We start from the raw sequence: 21,665 nt of genomic DNA on the forward strand, positions 1-21,665 counted from the left end.
ACTTAACTCATTTTTTTAAAATGGTCTTGTTTTGAAATTGATGGTGTCCCTTCTGAGAGTGTAGTAATGTGAGAGCTGACAAATCTTTTACAATCAGGGCTTTGGAGCGGAGCTCGGAGCAGTGGAGCTGCAGATTTTTGCCTGGAGCTGGAGCAGAGCCAGAGCACAGCTCCAAAGCCCTGTTTACAATACTACCAAAATAAGCCTGGGTCTTTTTCCAGGTTTGGAGATGCTTAAGCCTCATGATTTGTTTTGTTTCTCACCAGCAATCTGAATTGGTATATCTAAATTCTTATGAGAGTTCATATAGATCTTACCTAGAGGAAGGTACTATTGTTCCAACCTGTCAGTCTTTCCTCATGTCGTTTCTTGTAGCTGCTCTAAAATCTACCCACTTCACTTTTATCATCCCTATATATCCATCTTGTAATGGAATCTGGGCACTTGCTGTGGTACATTATCTACTTGTTATGATGTTGGGCCACCCACTTGCCCTTGCTCCACACACACCACTGTCATTAATTTGATTTCACCATTGTTGGCAATCATAGGTTTGATTTAATTTTTGTAGTCAGCACTCTGATCTCATGAGGATGGGTGTGGTAATTTTAAAATAGGAGTTCTGCACATGAAGTGAAGCCTGGAGATGTTCCTTTGTAGATTAATCCACTTAGATTTATATTGCTATAAATGTTTCTCTGGCAGTTTCCTACAATAATTTAGTCTCTTTTGTAGTATTTTGATGATGAATACTAATTCAAGTGGCTTGTTTTTTCAGATGGTATCGTGAGAAATTTGAAGACTACCCAAAGTCCAGGAAGATTGTGATTCCATTTGTGCTCTGAGGTGTGAATAATGGAGTTGGCTGACTTTGAATGATGGTGGTTGCTATTCTGAAAATATTCAGTTGACAAACAACTCCCAACAAGTTAGCCTAAAGGTTTTCTTTTAACATTTTCAGTATCACTTTTGTTTGGTTTCCTAACATATAAAATACAACGGATGGATGAGGCCATAGTGACAGAAGAGTCAGCCATCCTGTTCCTATTTGGAGCATAGTGTAATAACCGCCTTAATAAGATCATATCTTCATCATTGGAACTACAGTGGTGTCTGTATTGCTTCTTATCCTGCCTCTACCTGTTGCCGTTTCTGCCTCAGCCAGGCACAATACCTCCAAGATCTCATATTGCACCATATCAGTGGATGCTTGTGCACTATCTACCCCCACACAAACACAGGATTGACTTGCCTCACCCCCCCAGATAATCTAGTGCTAGTAGTGTCACTAAATGTAGTCTTTGTACTCAGTATTATGCCTAGCCACTGAGCAAGGAGTAGTGGTGAGAGCTATCCTCAGCCCCCGCACATCTGTGCAGGCACAAACAATAGAACACTGTTAACACTACATGCACTACTTATGACAGTAGCAGTAACTTTGGCAAATAATGGGTTAAGATTTACTTCTTCCTCCAGATTAATAACTCTCTCAGGTACTTTTCAGTGGGTGGCTTCTCACCCACTTCCATGACATGTTCTACTTTCCTTATTTTTTCCATTCTACTCTTTGTTCTGCTTTTTATTTTTCATATGAGAAATATTAGTGTTACTGGTAAAGGATTTGCCTTAATTTTTTACCAGTCCCCGCTGACATTCTAATGACTTTTAAAGTTTACATTTGGTATCTATTTCTGTTTTAGGAGGTTTAGGGTCTTTAACCGACACTTTTAGTAGTTTTGGGTAGCACTGTTTTCTGGCTTGCCTAAAATAACAAACCTCATCTCCTAAGAACTATAAAGAATTTTTCAAAAATGTTTTTACTTTATGATAAGTGTATGGATGACACCTGTTTTCCAAAGAGAACTGGATTTTTGAATACTTGTTTTTTACCTTAATAATGTCAAGTCTGTTCTCCTTTCCTAGATTTGCTGAAGAACCTCTGTGAGCTCACAGTAAACATTCATGAGAGTTCCAGTACCTTAACTGAAAGAGTAGGGCTGTTGAATCTTAAACAGAGACTTAATTGCTGGGTTTTAAATAGGGACTAAAAGTAAATGGAGTTTTAAATAGCGATTTAAAAATCCCTTCTCTTCCCAATTGCTCAGCTTTCAGTCTCCTTTCTCTTGTGATATTCCTACTTCTCCAGTCTCCATAGTCTTTTACAGTAGAAAAGTCCTGAATCTTTAATGTAAAAAACAAGCAGAAAGTGTTTTAACAATTTTTTTCTTTATATAAATCCCAAGGAAAGGCACAAGCCCAGTTTCTCTTTTTTGGGTGGGGTCAGGGGAGGAGGGTTGTTTTCATTTTCTTTGGAAGTTGCCTTTTAAATATTCTCAATCTGCCTGGACACTCTTTAGATCTTAAGTGCTGCTTTGAAGACAAACAAAGCTTAGCTGTATTGCCTTCTTTAAAGCCTTATCTTAATTCCAACATAATTTGAGTCTACCTGCCTCCCATTTCAGACCAACAAGGCAGCCTTTGCCTACCCACACTGAAATTAACCTCCCTCACCATCTCCTTCCCTCTAAAGCAACTTTGCTGTACTGTTTGTCATTTTTGGATTTTGGCAGGTGGTTAATAAAAACTTTTAAAAAATTTGTTTCCTTCTGAGTAGGTGCTGTGTTTGACAGATTCAACCAGAAAGTGGAGAGGCATATAGAAGGAAAAAAACAGTTTTTAAAAAAGTTTGGTTCCATTGTCGGAAGATTTAATGATTTTCTAAGATTTAATGCCTCATCTGACTTCCGTTTATTTAACTGGGAGTGCAAAGTGATCGGAAAGTATGATACCACTGGTTCTTCAAGTTTGTGCAGATGTGTATTCCACACTGGTGTGTTGGTGTCTTGCACACTGCAAGCTGGAGACTTTTTTTGCCACAGCTGTACCTTCTCATAGCCCTTCCTGAGGCTATATAAGGGTGGCAGCATCCTGACTCCACTCAGTTCCTTCTTACCACCTGTATCTTGAGTTGGAACTCCCTGTGTTGGATTCTCCTAACAATTTCCCTGCTGCATCACAGTTTGTGACTCAGTCTTCAGTAGTGTAAATAGTTACTTGCAGTTAGCACCAATAGTTTAAGTTAGCGTTAGTTAGTTTATTAGTATATTTAGTTGTATAGTTAGTTTTTGGGGGGCAGCACTGAATGTTATGCACCATTCCCTGGGCTTCAAGCATTGCCCGGCATGTGAGGTCTCTGATCCTAACAGTAACCCACACATGTGCTGCTTGGTGTGCCTTGGAAAGGGGCACATAAAGGCAAAGTGCAGTAGCTGTCATTCCTATAAGGAAAGGACACAGGTTGCAAGAAACCTTCTTTTAAAGCAACACCTGCTAGAACAGGCTGTGAGACTGCCTCAGCACTGGGATCCTCTTCCAGCTGCTCAATTAACTGTCCCTAGACATCATCTCAGGAGGATCCTCTACCTCTGCAGGAGTTGGGGACAGTCCCAACAGTCTGATCAGTGATAGAGGCAGGAAAGGGATTGTTCATCATTCCTGCATGTCCCTCAAATGAGAATCCATAAAATGGACTGGTGCTGCCAGAAATCAAGGAAGGATTAGTCCTCCTTTTCATCAAAAGCAGGGGATCACTGTCAGCAAAACTCTGGTACCTAGAGATGCCAACCTGTGTCTCCCCAGTGGAGGATCCTTGTGCTGTACTGTTGACTCTGGAACCATCTACAGGGTGGCCACCGAGTCCAGTACCTGTGGAAACTCCAGCATCCTCAGGTTTCCTTTGTCTATCTGTACCATTATGCCCACTACCATGGATGTCAGTGCGGGGATGGTACCCAAACTCTGTCCTCTTCATCTCTGGGATGGAGATTGCCTTCAGTTCAGGTACTGATGAAGAGGCAGGTTCTGCATATGGTGCTTATGCAGTCTAGGTCAATACCAAGACATCCCCTGCTCTCGGCACCATCTACAACATCAACCTTGCTACCAGAGTCCTCAGTACCGGTAGCTTCCTCTGATTGGGGACCAAATTCTGACCCCTCAACACCAAAAAAGGACCCATCCTTTGTACTGGACCCAATTATAAGACCATCTACCTCCTGCAGTTTCCTCTCAGGACCAAATACAATGCCAACCACAGTACCAACGTTAACTTTTCCATATTGGAGAGTGGACAACTCAGGTTTTCCAGTGATGCCACCAGGTTGGGTGACACCCCCACCCATCCCTATTGATTATTCAAACAGCTCTTCTCACTCTGGGTCAGAGTCCTCCAGCTCTTTTCCTGCCCCACCTCAGCTAAAGAGATCACATACATCATCCAAACACGCAGGAAGTTAAGTGTTGATACCAAGAGCAGATCCATTCCTGTAGTAGGGACAGACCTACCTGGCCTGTGATACATTGACCTATTATGCTGTGCCTTGTGTTGCAGTGGCCCCCTGGAACACCTCTTGCCATAGAGCCAGATCTCCACATAAGTTGGATGTAAGATCCCCTTATCTGGAGATGGCCCAAGCCACAGTCCAGCCTATTGTGGAAGCTCAGGATGACATTCCTTCTGGATTATTCTCTGTGGCTAACAGTTTCCCTGAGAACCAGCATGTACCTCAAAGTATCTTCAGCTCCAGCAGCCCCGTCATCACCATCCATGTACGATTCAGTGGCCCTGACTTCAGATTCTTCAGTTCCAGTTCATGTCCTACCAGGAATTGCTCAAGAGAGTGGTTGCAACTCTGAGTATTCAAGCTGAGCTGGTACAAATTGGCGGCCATCCTCCAGGCTTCAGCCCTAGAAGGGTTGCCTTCCCTATTAATGATGCCCTATTACAACTGGCCAAATCTATGTGGCACACACTGGCATCGCTAGCCCCAACAGCCAAGCGAATGGAAAAATGATAGTGTCCCTTCCTAGGGTTTGAGTGTTTCTGTTTGAACCAAACTCCTTAGTTGTCATGGCAGTTAATGAGACCTCCAGAGCAATGGCCTCTGCAATCATCATGAGGAGTGCACCATGGTTATTTAATTCTGGAATAGCATCAGATATCCAATGATCTATTGATGATCTATCTTTTAATGGACTGTTTTTATTTTCAAACTAGAGAGATGAGGTGTTTCACTCTTTTAAAGATTCACAAACAGCTCTCTGCGCTCTGAGAATTTATCCTCCAGCCTCTAAGAAGGATCAGTATAAGCCCCCACAGCAATATTCTGATCACTGTCACAGACAACTTTTCTGTCTTCCCAGACACAGTATGTCTCTCCTAAAAGAGACAGAGGCCCCAGAAAAGGTCATCTAATTCTAGCACTACAACAATTGAACCTGCTATAGGGAAAACCTTTTTTACTTGTTTTTCAGAGCTGTGCCACTCACTGACTAAATGAAAGGAGAAAGGAATGGAAAAATTCCATAGATCTGACAGTGAGGCCCACCTTTCACATATGGGATCTTCAGTCAACCTGTTTGCTACAAAAGACAACAGGAGTGTCATCAGTTTTGTTCTCAGGCCTCCCATAGTCCAGGCTTCCTCACTGATGCCTTCACATAGAAGAGAACTGGTGATTTAGTGCACACCTTTCCCTGATCCCTCTCATCCCGCAGATCATTCACAAATTGAAGCGAGACCATGCCAGATTAATCCCGATGGCCCTGGTTTGGCCAAGGGAGTATTGGTTTTTGAATCTTCTCTCTCTCTCTTAGTTCAACCTCCTCTTTCTCTCCCGCTCCTCCCAGACCTTTTATCACAGGAACACGGTCAAATGCTACATCCAGATCCATCAGTCTCCACCTCTCGGAATGGCTGTTGAGAGTCTAGATAAAGTGTGGGAGTATTCCCTGGTGGTTCAAGAGATTCTGTCCAACAGTAGGAAACAATCAATTATGTCTGCTTACTGGCCAACTAGTAAAGGTTCTCTGCTTGGTCCATTGCCTGGGGGGATACAACCTGTTTAAGCAAGAATCCAGGACATTTTAGACTACCTCTTACATTTCAAGTCCTCAGGTCTTTCAGTGAGTTTTCTAAAGATTCACTTTGCAGCAATCACTCCCTTCTATGGGGGGATGGATAGTAGATTGGTATCTTCCAACCCCATGGTTGCTAGCAAGGCTATCAATTAACCGCAGTTAACGCAAGCGATTAATGCAAAACAAATTAACTAGATTAAAAAATAGTTTAGTTTTAATTTCACTGATAAACAATAATGGAATGCCAAAATAAATGTATTATATATATTTGGATGTTTTTTCTAGATTTTCAAATATATTTATTTCAATTACAGCACAGAATACAAAGTGTACAGTGATAACTTTGTTTTTATGACAAATATTTTCACTGTAAAGAAGATAAACTAAATTCATTTTTTTTCAATTCACCTCATACAAGTACTGTAGTGAAATCTCTTTATTGTGAAAGTGCAACTTATTAATGTAAAAAAATTTTAATAACTGCACTGAAAAACAAAATAATGTAAAACTTTAAAGCATACAAGTCTATTCAGTCCTTCTTCTTGTTCAGCCAATCGCTAAGACAAACAACCATTCCCAGAGAATAGTTACTAGTGGTTCATAGTCAAGATGGAAGGGCATATCAGGAGGAGACCCACAGGGATCAGTTCTGAGTCCAGTTCTGTTCAATATCAATGATTTAGACAATGGCATAGAGAGTACACTTATAAAGTTTGTTGACAATACCAAGCTGGGAGGGGTTGCAAGTGCTTTGGAGTATAGGATTAAAATTCAAAATAATCTGGACAAACTGAAGAAATAGTCTGAAGTAAACAGGAAGAAATTCAATAAGGACAAATGCAAAATACTCCGCTTAGGAAGGAGCAATCAGTTGTACGCATACAAAATGGGAAATGACTGCCTAGGAAGGAGTACTGCAGAAAGGGATCTGGGGGTCATAGTGGATCACAAGCTAAATATGTATCAACAGTGTAACACCATTGCAAAAAAAGCAAACATCATTCTGGGATGTATTAGCAGGAGTGTTGTAAGCAAGACACAAGAAGTAATTCTGCTCTGCTCCACACTGATTAGGCCTCAACTGGAGTATTGTGTCCAGTTCTGGGTGCCACATTTCAGGAAAGCTGTGGACAAGTTGGAGAAAGTCCAGAGAAGAGCAACAAAAATGATTAAAGGTCTAGAAAACATGACCTATGAGGGAAGATGGAAAAAATATGGGTTTGTTCAGTCTGGAGAAGAGAAGACTGAGGGGAGATAGTAACAATTTCTAAGTATATAAACAGTTGTTACAAGGAGGAGGGAGAAAAATGTTTCTCATTAACCTCTGAGGATAGTACAAGAAGCAATGGTCTTAAATTGCAGCAAGGGCAGTTTAGGTTGGACGTTAGGAAAAACTTGGTAACCATCAGGGTGGTTAAGCACTGGAATAAATTGCCTAGGGAGGTTGCAGAACATGGAGATGTTTTAAGAGCAGGTTAGACAAACACCTGTCAAGGATGGTTTAGATAATACTTAGTCCTGCCTTGAGTGCAGGGGACTGGACTAGATGACCTCTTGAGGTCCCTATGATTCCATGTCAGTGTTGTAGCTGGCATTCTAAGGTATTTACATGCCAGATATGCTAAATATTCATATGCCCCTTCATGCTTTGACCATCATTCCAGAGGACATGGCTCTATGCTGATGATGGGTTCTCCATGATAACAATCCAAAGCAGTGCAGTCCAATGCATCTTCATTTTCATCATCTAAGTCAGATGCCACCAACAAAATATTGATTTTCTTTTTTGGTGAATCGGTTTCTGTAGTTTCCGCATCAGAGTGTTGCTCTTTTAAGACTTCTGACAGCACGTTCCACAGCTCGTCCCTCTGAGATTTTGGAAGGCACTTCAGATTCTTAAACCTTGGATCGAGTGCTGTAGCTATCTTTAGAAATCTCATATTGGTACCTTCTTTGGCTGAACAAGAAGTAAGACATACTGGACTTGTAGGCTCCAAAGTTTTACATCAGAGGTCTCCAAACTGTGGGGCATGCCCCCCTAGGGGGCACAGAGGAACATTCAGGGGGGTGCGGTGGGATCCAGGCCAGCTCTGATAGTGTCGGGGAGAGAGCGCCACCCAGCCCCACTTCCAGCCACGACCCCAGCTCCCGTCCCTAGCCCCACCCTCAGTGTTGGCCCCTGACTGCAGCCCGGCTGCAGCTTCTGCTCCCAGCCCCACCTCCAGCCTCGGCCCCCAGCTGCAACCCCACCCTCAGCCCTGCTCCACTCCTGGTCCCAGCCCTACCCCCATCTGTGGCCCCAGCCTTACACCTGTCTGCGCCCCTGCTCTCAGCCCCAGCTCCTGGGGGGCGGGGTGAGGAGAGCACAGACAGAGGTAAGGGGAAGATATGATCATGAAAAGTTTGGGGACCACTGTTTTACATTATTTTGTTTTTGAGTACAGTTATGTAAAAAAAATAATTCTAAGTCTGTAAGTTGCACTTTCACTATAAAGAGATTGCATTACAGTACGTGTAAGAAGTGAATTGAAAAATACTATTTCTTTTATCTTTTTTTATGGTGCATATATAAAGTGAACACTGTACACTTTGTATTCTTTGTGGTAATTGAAATCAGTATATTTGAAAATCTTGAAAAATATCCAAAAATATTTATAATAAATTTAAATTGGTATTCTATTATTGCTTAACAGTGTGATTAAAACTGTGATTAATCGTGATTTTTTTTTAATCTCATGATTAACTGCAATTTTTTTTAATCGTTTGACAGATGTAGCTGTTAGCTTTCTCAAGCTTTCCCACCTATTAAGAATTTGCTGCCACTTTAGGACCTCAGCTGTTGTCTATGTGGTGCTTATGAGCCCGCCATTTGAGCCCTTGGCTACTTTCTCTTGGACTCCATTAAGTCAAAAGATTGGTTTCCTCATAGCCATTAGATTGGCCAGGATGGTGTCTGTGAGATACAGGCAGATCCTCCTTTTACAGTATTCTGTAAGGATAAGGTAGCCTTGCATCCTCACCCTAAGTTTTTAACTAAAGTTAAAGTTAGCTTTTATTTAAAGTTGTGTTAGCATTTATTTAAATCAGACAATATATCTATATTCTTCCTGAAACTACACTTGGGTGTGATAGTCTGTACCCCTATGTTCACCCATTTTACAAAGCATACTGTGTAAATTCATGATTTGTCCTTGTAAAATATGTGTGGCAACATTGTATGTAACGATACAAGATTCCATTGTATAATATTACCAAGGCACATTCCAACATGTTCTGGAGGACAGTCACAAACAAATTCCCCAGAGAAGAAAGACTAGTCAACACCTCAACTAGTTGTCAAATGGACCACCATCTGGTTAAGTGGCCACTCTTTGGCAAAAGAGAGGGTGTGGACAAAATAGCTATATTTTGACAACGCAACCTAAGGTACCTGCCCACAGATTTTCTGTCTTCTGAACATCATCTGGAGAGGATTCTTGCACAGAAGAAAGGGCTAGATGTGGAGAGGACAGATGCCCCAAATTATTTCTCCCTTGCTGTCTACCCACGGCATAATCAACCCCCGAAGAACAAAGGAAGCAGCATTGGACTGTGGGGGGGAAGGGGGCGCACGGGAGATCCTGAATGAAACAGGGTTCAGCCAGTAAGACTGCTGGAATATTTGGTGAGAGACCTTCGGTTTGTATTCACTTAGCTTGTTAAGTTAGGTATTAGTTGCATTTTACCTTTTGTTTCCTTGTAACCTATTCTGACTTATATGCCTCATTACTTGTACTCACTTAAAATAGATCTTTCTGTAGTTAATAAATTTAGTTCATTGTGTTATCTATACCAATGTGTTTTGGCTTGAAGTGTTTGGGAAACTGCCTTTGAGATAACAATATTTGTGCATATCATTTTCTATTAATTAATGCCTGACTTTATATGAACTTCTATTGTGCAGGAGGGTGCGGGGCAGTACAAGATACACATTTCTGGGGGAAAGTCTGGGACTGGGTGTGACATTCAATACCTTGGGGGAGTGTACTGTAACCCCCATATTCCTCATTTTCATATAATCGCGATCTTGCATATAAAGCATGCCTTGTAACAGGGGTGGGCAAACTTTTTGGCCTGAGGGCCACATCTGGGTGGGGCAATTGCATGTAGGGCCATGAATGTAGGTCTGGGGCAGGGTGTTGGGGTGCAGGAGGGAGTGTGGGGAGTGGGGGGCTGAGGTGTGCAGGAAGAGGCTCAGGACAAGGGGTTGGGGCGGAGGAGGGGGCTCAGGAAGGGTGTGGAATGTGGGAGGGGGCTCAGGGCAGGGGGTTGGGTGCAGGCAGGGTATGGCATGGGGCTCAGGGCAAGGGGTTGGGGTGCGGGGTGCAGGAAGGGTTCGGGGTGCCAATTACCTGGAGTGGCTCTGGGATGGCAGCAGCACCATGTCACTAAGGCAGGCTCCCTGCCTGCCCTGGCCCCGCACCACTCCTGGAAGCGGCCGGCACCATGTCCCTGTGGCCCCTGGCGGGGAAGGGGGGCAGAGGGCTCTGTACACTGCCCTCGCCTGCAGGCACCGCCTCCCACAACTCCCACTGGTCAGGAACAGAGAACCGCGACCAATGGGAGCTCTGGGTGTGGAAGCCACAGGTGAGGGCAGCGTGTGGTGCTCTCTGCCCCCACAGGGGCCGCAGGCACGTGGTGCCGGCCACTTCCGGGAGCGGCACAGGGCCCGTAGTGCCACGGGGGTGGCAATCCCATGGGCTGGATCCAGCCCGCAGGCCATAGTTTGCCCAACCCTGCTTTGTAAGGTATCAGGGGAAAGGTTATGATCTGCTGAAAGTCATTTATCTATCCATATATGTGTATCATTAATGCATATGAAGTTATGAGAATTGTGTTGTATGGTGGTCACTAAAACATGCTGCAAGTTGGGGAATCAGCCAGTTATTAGCCCCCCGGAGGCAACCGCAAGCAAAGTAACCAATGCCCGTGCGGGGTGTCAAACAACCCATCAACAGCCATTGTCCAGCAAAGGAGCTACAATGCAATGACTCACCTGCATGAGGCAACACCAGGGCAATTGCTCAGCCTTGCTTGGAGAGACTCAGCAGTGCCCCCCAGACATGCCTGGACTTGTGCTCCCCAAGTACATAGACTGAGGGTATAAAACAGAGTGGACACATACTGGGCCCTTCTCCTGCCCCCATTTTCACTGCAAGCAAGACACTGAAAAGAAGACAAGACTCCAGCAGAGGAGATTGTTCCTTAAACTGGGCAAACCTGTATATTAAGGACTGCAGTATCTGGTGGGGTGAGAAAAACTGCTTAATCTAGATGTTGCCCAGTCTAATAGGGTTGAGAGTTTAAACTGCGTGCTTATATTTTATTTCATTTTGGTAACCACTCTGACTTTCTGCCTATCACTTAATATCACTTAAAATCTATCTTTGTAGTTAATACATTTCTTTGTTTATTCTATCTGAAGTAGTGTGTTTGGTTTGAAGCGTGTCTGAGGCTCTCCTTGGGATAACAAGCCTGGTACATATCAATTTCTTTGTTAAATTGACGAACTCATATAAGCTTGCAGCATCCAGCGGGCATAACTGGACACTGCAAGAGGGAGGGTCCTAGGGTTGTGTCTGGGACCAGAGATACTGGCTAGTGTCATTTGGTTGCACAATCCAAGGAGCAGCTTACGTGCCAGAGGCAGTGTGTGAACAGCCCAGGAGTGAGGGTTCTCACAGCAGAGCAGGGTAAGGCTGGCTCCCAGAGTCAAGGATTGGAGTGACCTAGAAGATCACCGGTCCGGGTAACACCAGAGGAGAACGTCACACTGGGAGTTTGCTGATGTTGCCCTAAAATGTAATTCTTGAGTGGCTGGCTATAGCACTCATACAGTGTAGCTGGGAGTGATTTACATGCTAGAGGCTGTGTGTGAGCAGACCAGGAGTAGTTAGTCTCACAGAGAAGCAGGGTAAAAGGCATCCCATGCTGGAGATTTGAGGGGACACAGCTGTCCATCAGTTCAGATTGTACCGTGGCTAATGTAAAAGGAAGAATATCTACGTACTTTGGACATCAAGAGGGAGTTAGCTAATGTAACTTGGTGAACAAAGTTTGTAGTGTTAGACATGGCCTTAGTTAAAGGTTTTCTTTTCTAACTTGGTGGATTCATTGTGGAATAAAAGGGTGTTCTCCCCTATGAAGCCTGTCTTGAACTTATTGGCAGCCCCCAGGAAGGGGGCTGTGACGGTTGTTGGAACAGTGGTCTCTTGTCTTTTCAAGTGTTCCATTTATCCCTAGTGTTCTCTCTTAATTTCGTTGTAAATAGTTAGTAGTTAGTAAGTGTTAATCTTTCTTTTATAGTATTAAGTGTAGTTTAGCTGTTAAAGGGTGGTCTTGTCAACGACTGACCTGCGGGGCTCTGGGGCATGCCATCTCAGAGCTTCAAGTCTTGCAGCAGGCCCATGTCCACGGGCGACCCCCACGATTCTTGTCTCAGGTGTCTGGGGGAGGGCCATCAAGCAGACAAGTACAAAATTTGTAAAGCATTCAAACCTCGAATGCGTAAGGAGAGGGAGTTCTGTCTTCGGCAGCTCCTCATGGAGTTGGCCCTGCGGCCCTCTCAAGACATGGGCCCAAGCACCTTGGTGCGGAGTGCCCCTCCGGCAGTACCGGCTCCAACACCACAGAAGATCCCGTGCTCATCTCGGGACCAGCGTTCTCCCGGGCCACAAAAACGCCCACCTCGGCACCGCTCCCATTCCCCAGCTGCTGCCAAGAAACAAGCTGTGGGACAACCTTCTCGTAGAATCGAGACAGTTGTCACGGGCCCGGCGGTGCAAGACCCTGGACAGACCTCTGATCAAGTAACCATGCCTCGATCTCTTCAGACCACCCCTCCACACGAGATGGTGCAAGTGGAAGAGATCATTCTTCCTTCCACGCCAAACACCTTCGAGGCGGCGAGAGGCCTCATAGAGATGACGGCTCCGGTGCTTCCGGCCCTGACACCAGCCCCAATTCAGGCCCCAGTGCCATCCAAGGGCAAGCCAGTGATGTTCTGGCTGTCAGCCCCCGGACCAGCATCTCAACCCCGCTCGGAGTCCCGGTGCCGTTCTGAGTCCCGGCACCGCCCCAGGTCTCGGTCTGACTCACGGCACCGGTATGACTCACGGCACTGATCCCGCAGTCTCGAACCTCGGAGCCGCTCACACTCGAGGTCGTTTTTGACTGTGCATACATGGTCCCGCTCAAGGCCCAGATCTCGATCTGTGACCTCGCAGCACCATTCGCTCCAACGAGCTGTGGGTTCCCAACCCCTGAGTCAGAGATCGCCACGGCGGCACCGCTCTCCGGCTTGACACCGCTCCTGGTCGTGGCACCGCTCAATTTCCCGGCACCGCTCGCGGTCACGATCAGCCTCCCAGCGCTGATCACCGCGTAACCCACATCTGCCAGGAGACTCTGTGCCTGCATTGATCCACTCCCGCACTGCCCCCTCTTGGCTGTCGCAGTCCAGATCTCCTTCTGGCAGATCAGAGAGAACATCTGGGGTCTCGGACATCCCTCACTGTGGCCCAGGAAGCCTCGGTCAAGTCCCTCCAGCAACCCACTGGCAACCCCAGTGGCAATTTTGGACACCCTGGGCATACCATCAAGCCCAGGGTGCTCCCCCAGTTGCCCGGCCACAGTCTTGCTTGAGCAATAGGCCTCCTGAGGCAACCCTTAGCCATCCTCCTCCTGACACATACAAAACTGTGGATCCAGCACCTCCAAAAGAGGCTACTCCAGCTCCCCAGGAGGAGCCACCCACGTCTGATCAGGATGTTCCATCCGCACCTGTCCTGCCGGTGGAGTCATCCTCATTCTCCCCTGACAAGGCTGTGGCTGGCACGTCCACATCTGGACCACCCCTATGGACTTTAGGGTCCTCCAGGAGCTGTTGAGGTGTGTGGCCCTCAATAAGAACCTCCAAATTGAGGAGGTTGTGGAGGATGAGGACCCCATGGTGGACATTCTAGGCCCAGAAGAGCCCTCCAGGGTGGCCCTTCCCATGAACAAAACCATACAGAATAATGCAAAGTCCCTCTGGCAGACCCCGGCCTCCATCCCTCCCACAGCTAAAGGGGTGGAACGAAAGTACTTTGTTCCCACCAGGGGTTATGAGTATCTGTTTACTCACCCTGCCCCATGTTCGCTGGTGGTAGATGCGGTAAATGCCAGGGAGAGACAGGGCCAGCAGGGGCCTGCTCCCAAATCAAAAGACATGAAACGGCTGGACCTTTTGGGGAGAAAAGTTTATTCTACTGGGCATCTCTCGCTGCGGATCACTAACCAGCTGGTGATCTTCAGTAGGTACAATTTTAATTCTTGGTCTGCGGCCTTTAAGTTCCAAGATCTTCTCCCAGCAGAGGCTCATACAGAACTGGGGGCCATTCCTGAGGAGGGTAAGCTGGTTGCTAGGACTTCCCTCCCGGGTTCCCTCGATGCTGCGGATGTGGCTGCGCGTACCCTGGCGTCAGGAATAGCTATGCGGCGGAATGCCTGGCTTCAGTCCTCCAGCATTCCACCTGAGGTCCAGCATACCATCCAGGACCTCCCTTTCAATGGCCAGGGCTTGTTTGCAGATCAAACTGACTCCCGCCTGCATACCTTAAAGGACACAAGAAACACCATTAAGTCCTTAGGTATGCATACCCCGGTTACCTAGAGGAAGCCCTTTAGGCCACAGACCACCCAGCAACAGCCTTTCCCTCCAAGACCGAGGCAGGACCTTTCTCATCGGAGGAACAGATACTCCTGACATAGGCCATCTCGTCCTCCCTCTGGACAAGGCCAAGGACAGTCTAAGCCACCCCCGGGCCCTAAGTGCCCATTTTGAAGGTGCGCCAGAGGACAGACTACCAGTTCTCACCCAGGACAGTCATCCCTTTCTAAATCGTCTATCCAGTTTCTACCATGCCTGGTCCCATATTACCTTGGACCGTTGGGTCCTCCGCACGGTGCAAATGGGATATTCTATCCAGTTCCATTCCAACATCCCCTCCCCATCCCTCTTCAGGGACCCTTCTCACGAGCAACTCCTCATCCAGAAGATTCAGTCCCTCCTCGCTCTGGGGGCAGTGGAGGAAGTTCCTCAGGAGTTCAGGGGCAAGGGTTTCTACTCCTGCTACTTCCTTGTACCCAAGGCAAAGGAGGCCTAAGACCTATTCTGGACCTCAGGGAGCTCAACAAGTACATCGTCAACCTGAAGTTCCGTATTGTCTCCTTAGCCACTATCATCCCTTCACTGGACCCTGGAGACTGGTATGCTGCCCTCGATATTAAAGACACGTACTTTCACATTTTGATTGTCCCGCCTTGCAGACATTTCCTCCGTTTCGTGGTGGGCAAGACACACTATCAATTCACAGCCCTCCCATTTGGCTTGTGCACAGCCCCCCCATGTCTTTACCAAGTGTGTGGCGGTTGTGGCTGCTTTCCTCCGCTGACACCACGTGCACGTCTTCCCGTACCTGGACGACTGGCTTATACGGGGCCAGTCTCATCATCACGTGCAGTTGCAGGTACACAACTGGACATGTTCACTCGCTTCAGCATCATGGTAAAGCTCAGCAAGTCCGTCCTCGCCCCTACACAAACAATAGAGTTTATAGGAGCGGTCCAGGATGTAAACCAAGTGAGAGCCTTCCTTCCAGAGGCACAGTGCCTGGCTATAGCAGGCATAATTACCAGCCTCTGCAAGTTTCCGACCACTACAGCAAGGCAGTGTCTCAGGCTGCTGGGTCACATGGCGTCCTGCACATATGTTGCGCAACATGCCAGGCTCAGGCAGCTTCAGGTGTGGCTGGCGTCTGCCTATCGACCAGGACGTGACAGCCTAGACATGGTCCTCACAGTCCCACTCGACCAGCAGTGGTGGCTGGACCCTCAGATGGTGGGTGCCGGGGTCCCATTTCATCACCCCCAGCCCACTCTGACTCTAGTTACAGACTCGTCTGCCCTGGGATGGGGAGCCCACCTCGGCAGCCTGACAACGCAGGGCTTATGGCACGAGAGTGAGCTGCCGCTGCACATCAATATCAGAGAGTCAGGGCAATCTGCCTTGCGTGCCAAGCCTTTCTTCCCCATTTGCGGGGTCACTGCGTAGCAGTCCTAATGGACAACACCACAGCCATGTTCTACCTGAACAAGCAAGGCAGAGCCCAGTCACCGCCGCTCTGCCAAGAAGCCCTCTCTCTGTGGGACTTCTCCGTAGTCCACTCCATCAACCTTCAGGCCTTGTACCTGCCGGGCGTCCAGAACGTCCTGGCAGATACTTTGAGCAGGCGTTTTCTGACTCACAAATGGTCCATACGCCCGGATGTCATTCATTCCGTTTTCCGCACCTGGGGGTTTCCCCGAATCGACTTGTTTGCTTCGCAGACCAACAAAAAGTGCCCAGCCTTCTGCTCCTTCCGGAGTCACAGCCTGGGCTCGTTAGCGGATGCCTTCCAGATTACGTGGTCGGGCCAGTTGCTGTATGCCTTCCCACCGTTCCCGTTGGTTCACAAGGTGCTCCTCAAGATCCACCGGGACAAGGCAGATGTAATACTGGTAGCCCCTGCCTGGCCACGTCAGTGTTGGTATCCGACTCTGCTGGACCTGTCAATTCAGGCTCCCCTATGTCTTCCTCTTGACCCCAACCTCATATCCCAGAATCACGGCCATCTCCTTCACCCGGACCTCCAGTCGCTCCATCTCACAGCCTGGAGGTGCTTCTGGAAAGTCGCAAGCCGTCGACTAGGCTTACCTACGAGGCTAAATGGAAGAGGTTTTCCAGCTGGTGCGCTCAGCGGAAGGTGGCCACGCTCCAGGCTTCCATTTCATGCATTTTGGACTACCTGATGTCCCTAAAGGACCAGCACCTAGCCTTTGGATCCCTTAAGGTCCACCTTGTGGCCATTTCTCCGTTCCATCCAGGCGCGGCGGGGCGTTCAGTGTTTGAACATCTGGTCGTGCGGCATTTTCTCAAAGGCCTGGAGAAAATCCATCCTCCAATGAAGCCACCCGTGCCTGCATGGGACCTCATCTTGGTCCTCTCCTGCCTTATGGGCCCTCCTTTCAAGCCGCTGGCCACCTGCTCTCTTGTCTCTCTCTCTCTCTCTCCTGGAAGGTCGCCTTCCTAGTGGCCATCACTTCCACACATCGAGTCGCCAAACTATGGGCTCTCACGTGTGAACCGCTCTATACCATCTTGCATAAAGATAAAGTCCAACTAAGACCTCACCTGGCCTTCCTACCAAAAGTGGTGTCCTGCTTCCACATCAGCCAGGATATCTTCCTACCGGTTTTCTACCCAAAACCGCATACTGACCTACGTGAACAACTCCTCCATTCTCTCAATGTTAGAAGGGCACTTGCCTTCTATATAGACTGGACAAAGCCCTTTCGTAAAACAACCCAGTTGTTTGTTGCCATTGCAGAGCAGATGAAAGGTGCCCCGGTTTCCTCTCAACAAATATCTTCGTGGATCACCGGGTGCATTCGTGCTTGCTATAACCTGGCAAACGTCCCTCCGCCTGCTGTTACAGCTCACTCCACGAGAGCTTAGGTGTCATCAGCTGCCTTTCTGGCACACATTCCTCTCCAGGAAATCTGCAGGGCTGCCACGTGGGCCTCGGTTCAGACCTTCACGTCCCACTGTGCCATCGTCCAGCACTCTGGGGATGATGTAGCCTTTGGCAGAGTGATCCTTCAATTTGTGGTTCATTGACTCCGACCCCACCTCCGAGGTAAGGCTTGGGAGTCACTTAACTGGAATTGATATGAACAATCATTCGAAGAAGAAAAAACGGTTACTTACCTTTCTGTAACTGTTGTTCTTCGAGATGTGTTGCTCATATCTATTCCATTCCCCCCCACCTTCCCCTCTGTCGGAGTAGCCGGCAAGAAGGAACTGAAGGGGGGTCGGGCCAGCAGGGGCTTAGATGGATTGCCATATCGGCACCACTCCAGGGGGCTCCCCAGCCGGCCCAATGGGTAGCTGCTAGGGTAAAAGTTTCTGACATTTGTGCACGCGGCATGCGCACACACCTAACTGGAATAGATATGAGCAACACATCTCGAAGAACAACAGTTACAGAAAGGTAAGTAACCATTTTATTTATTTGTAAGTACCTATGGGAAAATCCACTATGTAGAGCATGTAATAGACACAGGGGAATATAAACCAATTTGTCAGATATATAATTGGAGTCTGGAAAACCAGAAGTCTGCAGTAGCTCAAGAGACCAGTATGTTGAAGTTGGGTGTGAGAGAACTATCTGTGAGTGCATGGAGATCAACAAAAGTAAAAGTACCAAAGATGGGCAGATAAGCTTTTATATTGACAGTAGAATAATTAATAGCATTTCTAAATTTGACTCCTACACTATGCTCAGAACTAAAGAATGAATTATTGCTTGGGTAAATCCAAATTTATAATTACCCGTGATTTAACTGAAGCATAATGGCATATCCCTTTGGAATACAGATCCCAAGAAAACATTGTTTGGTAATGTTGGTTATATTCGCACTGTATCGACCTCTGTAGGTCAATTATACCTCTATGCCAGTAGAGAGGTGGTTTTACTGCATTACTGTAATAGGGGGCTTACATCAGCCTGCAAGAAATTAGAGTGTAGACATATGCACACATAGGTCAACCTAACTTTGTAGTATAGACAAGGCCTAAGGGCTGTGGTCCCACTTCTGTCCCTGGAGTTGAGAGTCCTTCAAACAATCTGATTTTTCCTTTAAAGAAAATCTCTCATCTCTCTGCCTAGAGCAGGGATGCAGTTCTCACCAGTCCAAAACCACAACCTCCACCCTGCACAGCTATCCTCCCTGGATCTGGGACAGTTCACCAGTCTTCTATTACCCTTACCACAAAGAACCTCCCCAGACCTGGTTTCCTTTACTCTCTACAGGGATCTAATTCCTTCCAAACTGATTCTTCTCCCCTTCCTATGCTGTAATAAGCTTCCTATGAGACACAGCTGCCTATTATCATTTAAGCCCTAAAGAACTACCTGGTCAGGCTGGCTCACCAGTATTATTCACAGGGTAGACTGAACCCAGCTTTCCTTCTAAAAGAGCTAGTCACCCTGTGACAAACCCCACAAGAGAGGGTCTCTAATATGCCATTAGTATTACGAAGTTGGGCATAACTACTCACACTATTGGGATGACATTCTGCTGAAATAGTTGATACTGGATTGTTGGGGGGGGGTCTCTCTCATCCCACTTTATAAGAAGATTCACATGGCAAACTGTCCTACAGGTTCTCTCCTCAGATATCTTAATAGCATAATCTGCTGGATCAATTTGTCTTAAAATCCTTGCCTCTTGGCCAGAAGCTTATTTTTGTAGTATTAATAACTTTTCACCTGGTTGGAAAATTCTATCGCTTGCCTGTTGATTATACTAAATGTTCAGTTGTTTTTGAGCATTGCTCTGACTGACTTGTGCCAAAATCAGACATCTGAGAGAATTTCTCTCATCTCAGTTATATCAGAAACAGCACTTTTTCCCATGTGGGAGCATACTAACCATTGTTCTTTAACAAAATCAATGGGCATAAAATTTAGCCCTCCAAGAAGAAATATATCTATATCTATAGATATATAAAAACTGTTACTCAAAAAAAAAAAATTAAGTTTCAGGTTTCTAGGCCCTTGAAGCAAATCCAAGGTGATTGGAATCATTCTGCTTATTACCCTTAAGATGATGTGAAAGGCATCCATTGATATAAAGGTTTTTTCCCTCTACTTCTAAAGCTGAACTTCTAGTTCAACCCAGTTTAAGGTAATACAACTACCTCGATCCTGTTGTGTGCAACATAGTTTGAGAGACTTAGTTTTGGTGCATAGGCATTGTGCTGGTCCCTTGCAGGTAAATTTCATCCTTAGTGAAACTGGAGCCAGTTTTCTTTACATCATGGTAATTCTTGGTTTACATATACCAGCATGCATCTTATGTGCCTGTGCTGCTCTGGAAGCCTATGCATTCTTTCCCTTCTAAAGCCTAGAGAAAAAAAAGTGCTATGGCAACTAAATGTTATGAAATGTGAATGTCAAGACAATGTAGGATTTGTTACACTGTATCAAAATGGGATTAATAAAGACATTAGAAATCTGTATGTTATGTTTAGTGCTTTTCTATTGTAAATCCTCACTGTATAAAACCTCCCAGATCTTCCTTAATTAAGTTGGAGGGCTTACCTGGTCACTTCATTCTTTATTCCTTTGTACCTTATCCCATTTAGAAAGAGACCTGTGCCTATTCCCCCAAGGCCCAGAGCAGGTGTGGCCAACCTGAGCCTGAGAAGGAGCCAGAATTTACCCATGTACATTGCCAAAGAGCCACAGTAATACATCAGCAGCCCTCCCATCAGCTTCCTCCCCCCCCCCACTCCACTCCCAACACCTCCCACCCAATGGCAGCCCCACCAATCAGCGCTTCCCACTCCCTCCCTGTACCTCCCAATCAACTGTTTTGTGGTGTGCAGGAGGCTCTGGGTGGGAGGGGGAGGAGTGAGGGCATGGCAGGCTCAGGGGAGGGTGTGGGAAGGGGTGGAGTGGGGGCAGGGCCTGTGGCAGAGCCAGGGATTGAGCAGTGAGCACCCCCTGGCACACTGAAAATTTGGCACCTGTAGCTTCAGCTCTGGAGTTGGTGCCTATACAAAGAGCCGCATATTAACTTCTGAAGAGCCGCATGTGGCTCCAGAGCCACAGGTTGGCTACCCCTCACCCAGAGGGTATTTTTAATAGACAAAGCAGGAACAATAATTTTACTGAATCCCGGAGTCTCCTTTCACTTTTCAAAAGTAGTCTTTGCGGGGAGGGCCATGTTTTGTTCTCTCCCCGCTCATGAGCTTTGACAGCAAATCACAAGTAATTCTTAAATAATGGCATTTTCATATGCATTTTATTATTGAAAACTGTCTCTTGCACAAACTATTATTATTTTAAATCCATCTATCCAGATTTTCTAGTATAATGTGATTTCAGTTGCTAAGTAGAGGCAGACATGTTGCAACTATTACAACAAGGAGCCATGTTAATGTCCTAGGCTGGTATTTTCGAAAAAGCCTAAGTAAGGCAGGTACGTAAATGCCACTGAAAATGCCAGCCCTATGCACTTAATCAATTTATTAGAAAGTGTTCTGGTTGTCAGTGATACTTAATTCTAATCTGAAGGCAGGGTTGTTTTGTTTTATTTGGGGGTTCAAAATCAGTCTTATTGGAACAGGATTAGTGGTTTGAACATTAAATAAGGAAAGACTAAAACAACACACACCTGAAGAGCTGGGACTAGCACCTGGCTCTCTAATGCACACACCACACTTTATGCTTGAGCTAAAGTAAGATCTTTCTCAGTTGTAGAAATAGCCTTAATCTCTAAACTATAACCTAATGAAATTCAAATGGATCATTAGCTCATCCACTATCTTGGCTGCCCAAACTTCTTGTTCAAATTCCAGAGATCACTTTCTGTATTTGAGACCAATTAGGTGGTTCAGTTTTGGATCCCCTATTCCCTAGCATTTTGTAACATGTCACGTATAATGTTGATGTAAGCAGAGTCTGAATGAGCTCTTCCCTGACATCTAGTGGTGAGGTGTGGAAAAAGACTTCAGAAGCTGATCTCATTTGCATGGGCACACCCACCTTGCCTAAGTGCTCAGCATAATGGGACTGCTTGCCCAGATGGTCACTTTTGGCTGGTGTGGGATCCCCAGT

At 46.4% G+C, this 21,665-nt stretch overlaps 1 protein-coding gene across 2 annotated transcripts in view; it reads left to right on the forward strand.

Moving 5' to 3' along the window:
- The window catches only part of SRD5A1 (steroid 5 alpha-reductase 1), a 53,444-nt gene extending 47,285 nt beyond the window's left edge, over positions 1–6,159 (forward strand). For both annotated transcript variants that reach the window (XM_034761508.1, XM_034761506.1), the window contains one exon: positions 779–6,159. In XM_034761508.1, coding sequence (XP_034617399.1) covers positions 779–845 — 67 coding nt within the window. In that variant the 3' untranslated portion in view covers positions 846–6,159. The remainder of the gene's footprint in view (positions 1–778) is intronic.
- The last annotated feature ends 15,506 nt before the right edge of the window (positions 6,160–21,665 follow it).

Source organism: Trachemys scripta, chromosome 2 (assembly GCF_013100865.1).
Source record: "Trachemys scripta elegans isolate TJP31775 chromosome 2, CAS_Tse_1.0, whole genome shotgun sequence".
NCBI lineage: Eukaryota > Metazoa > Chordata > Testudines > Emydidae > Trachemys > Trachemys scripta.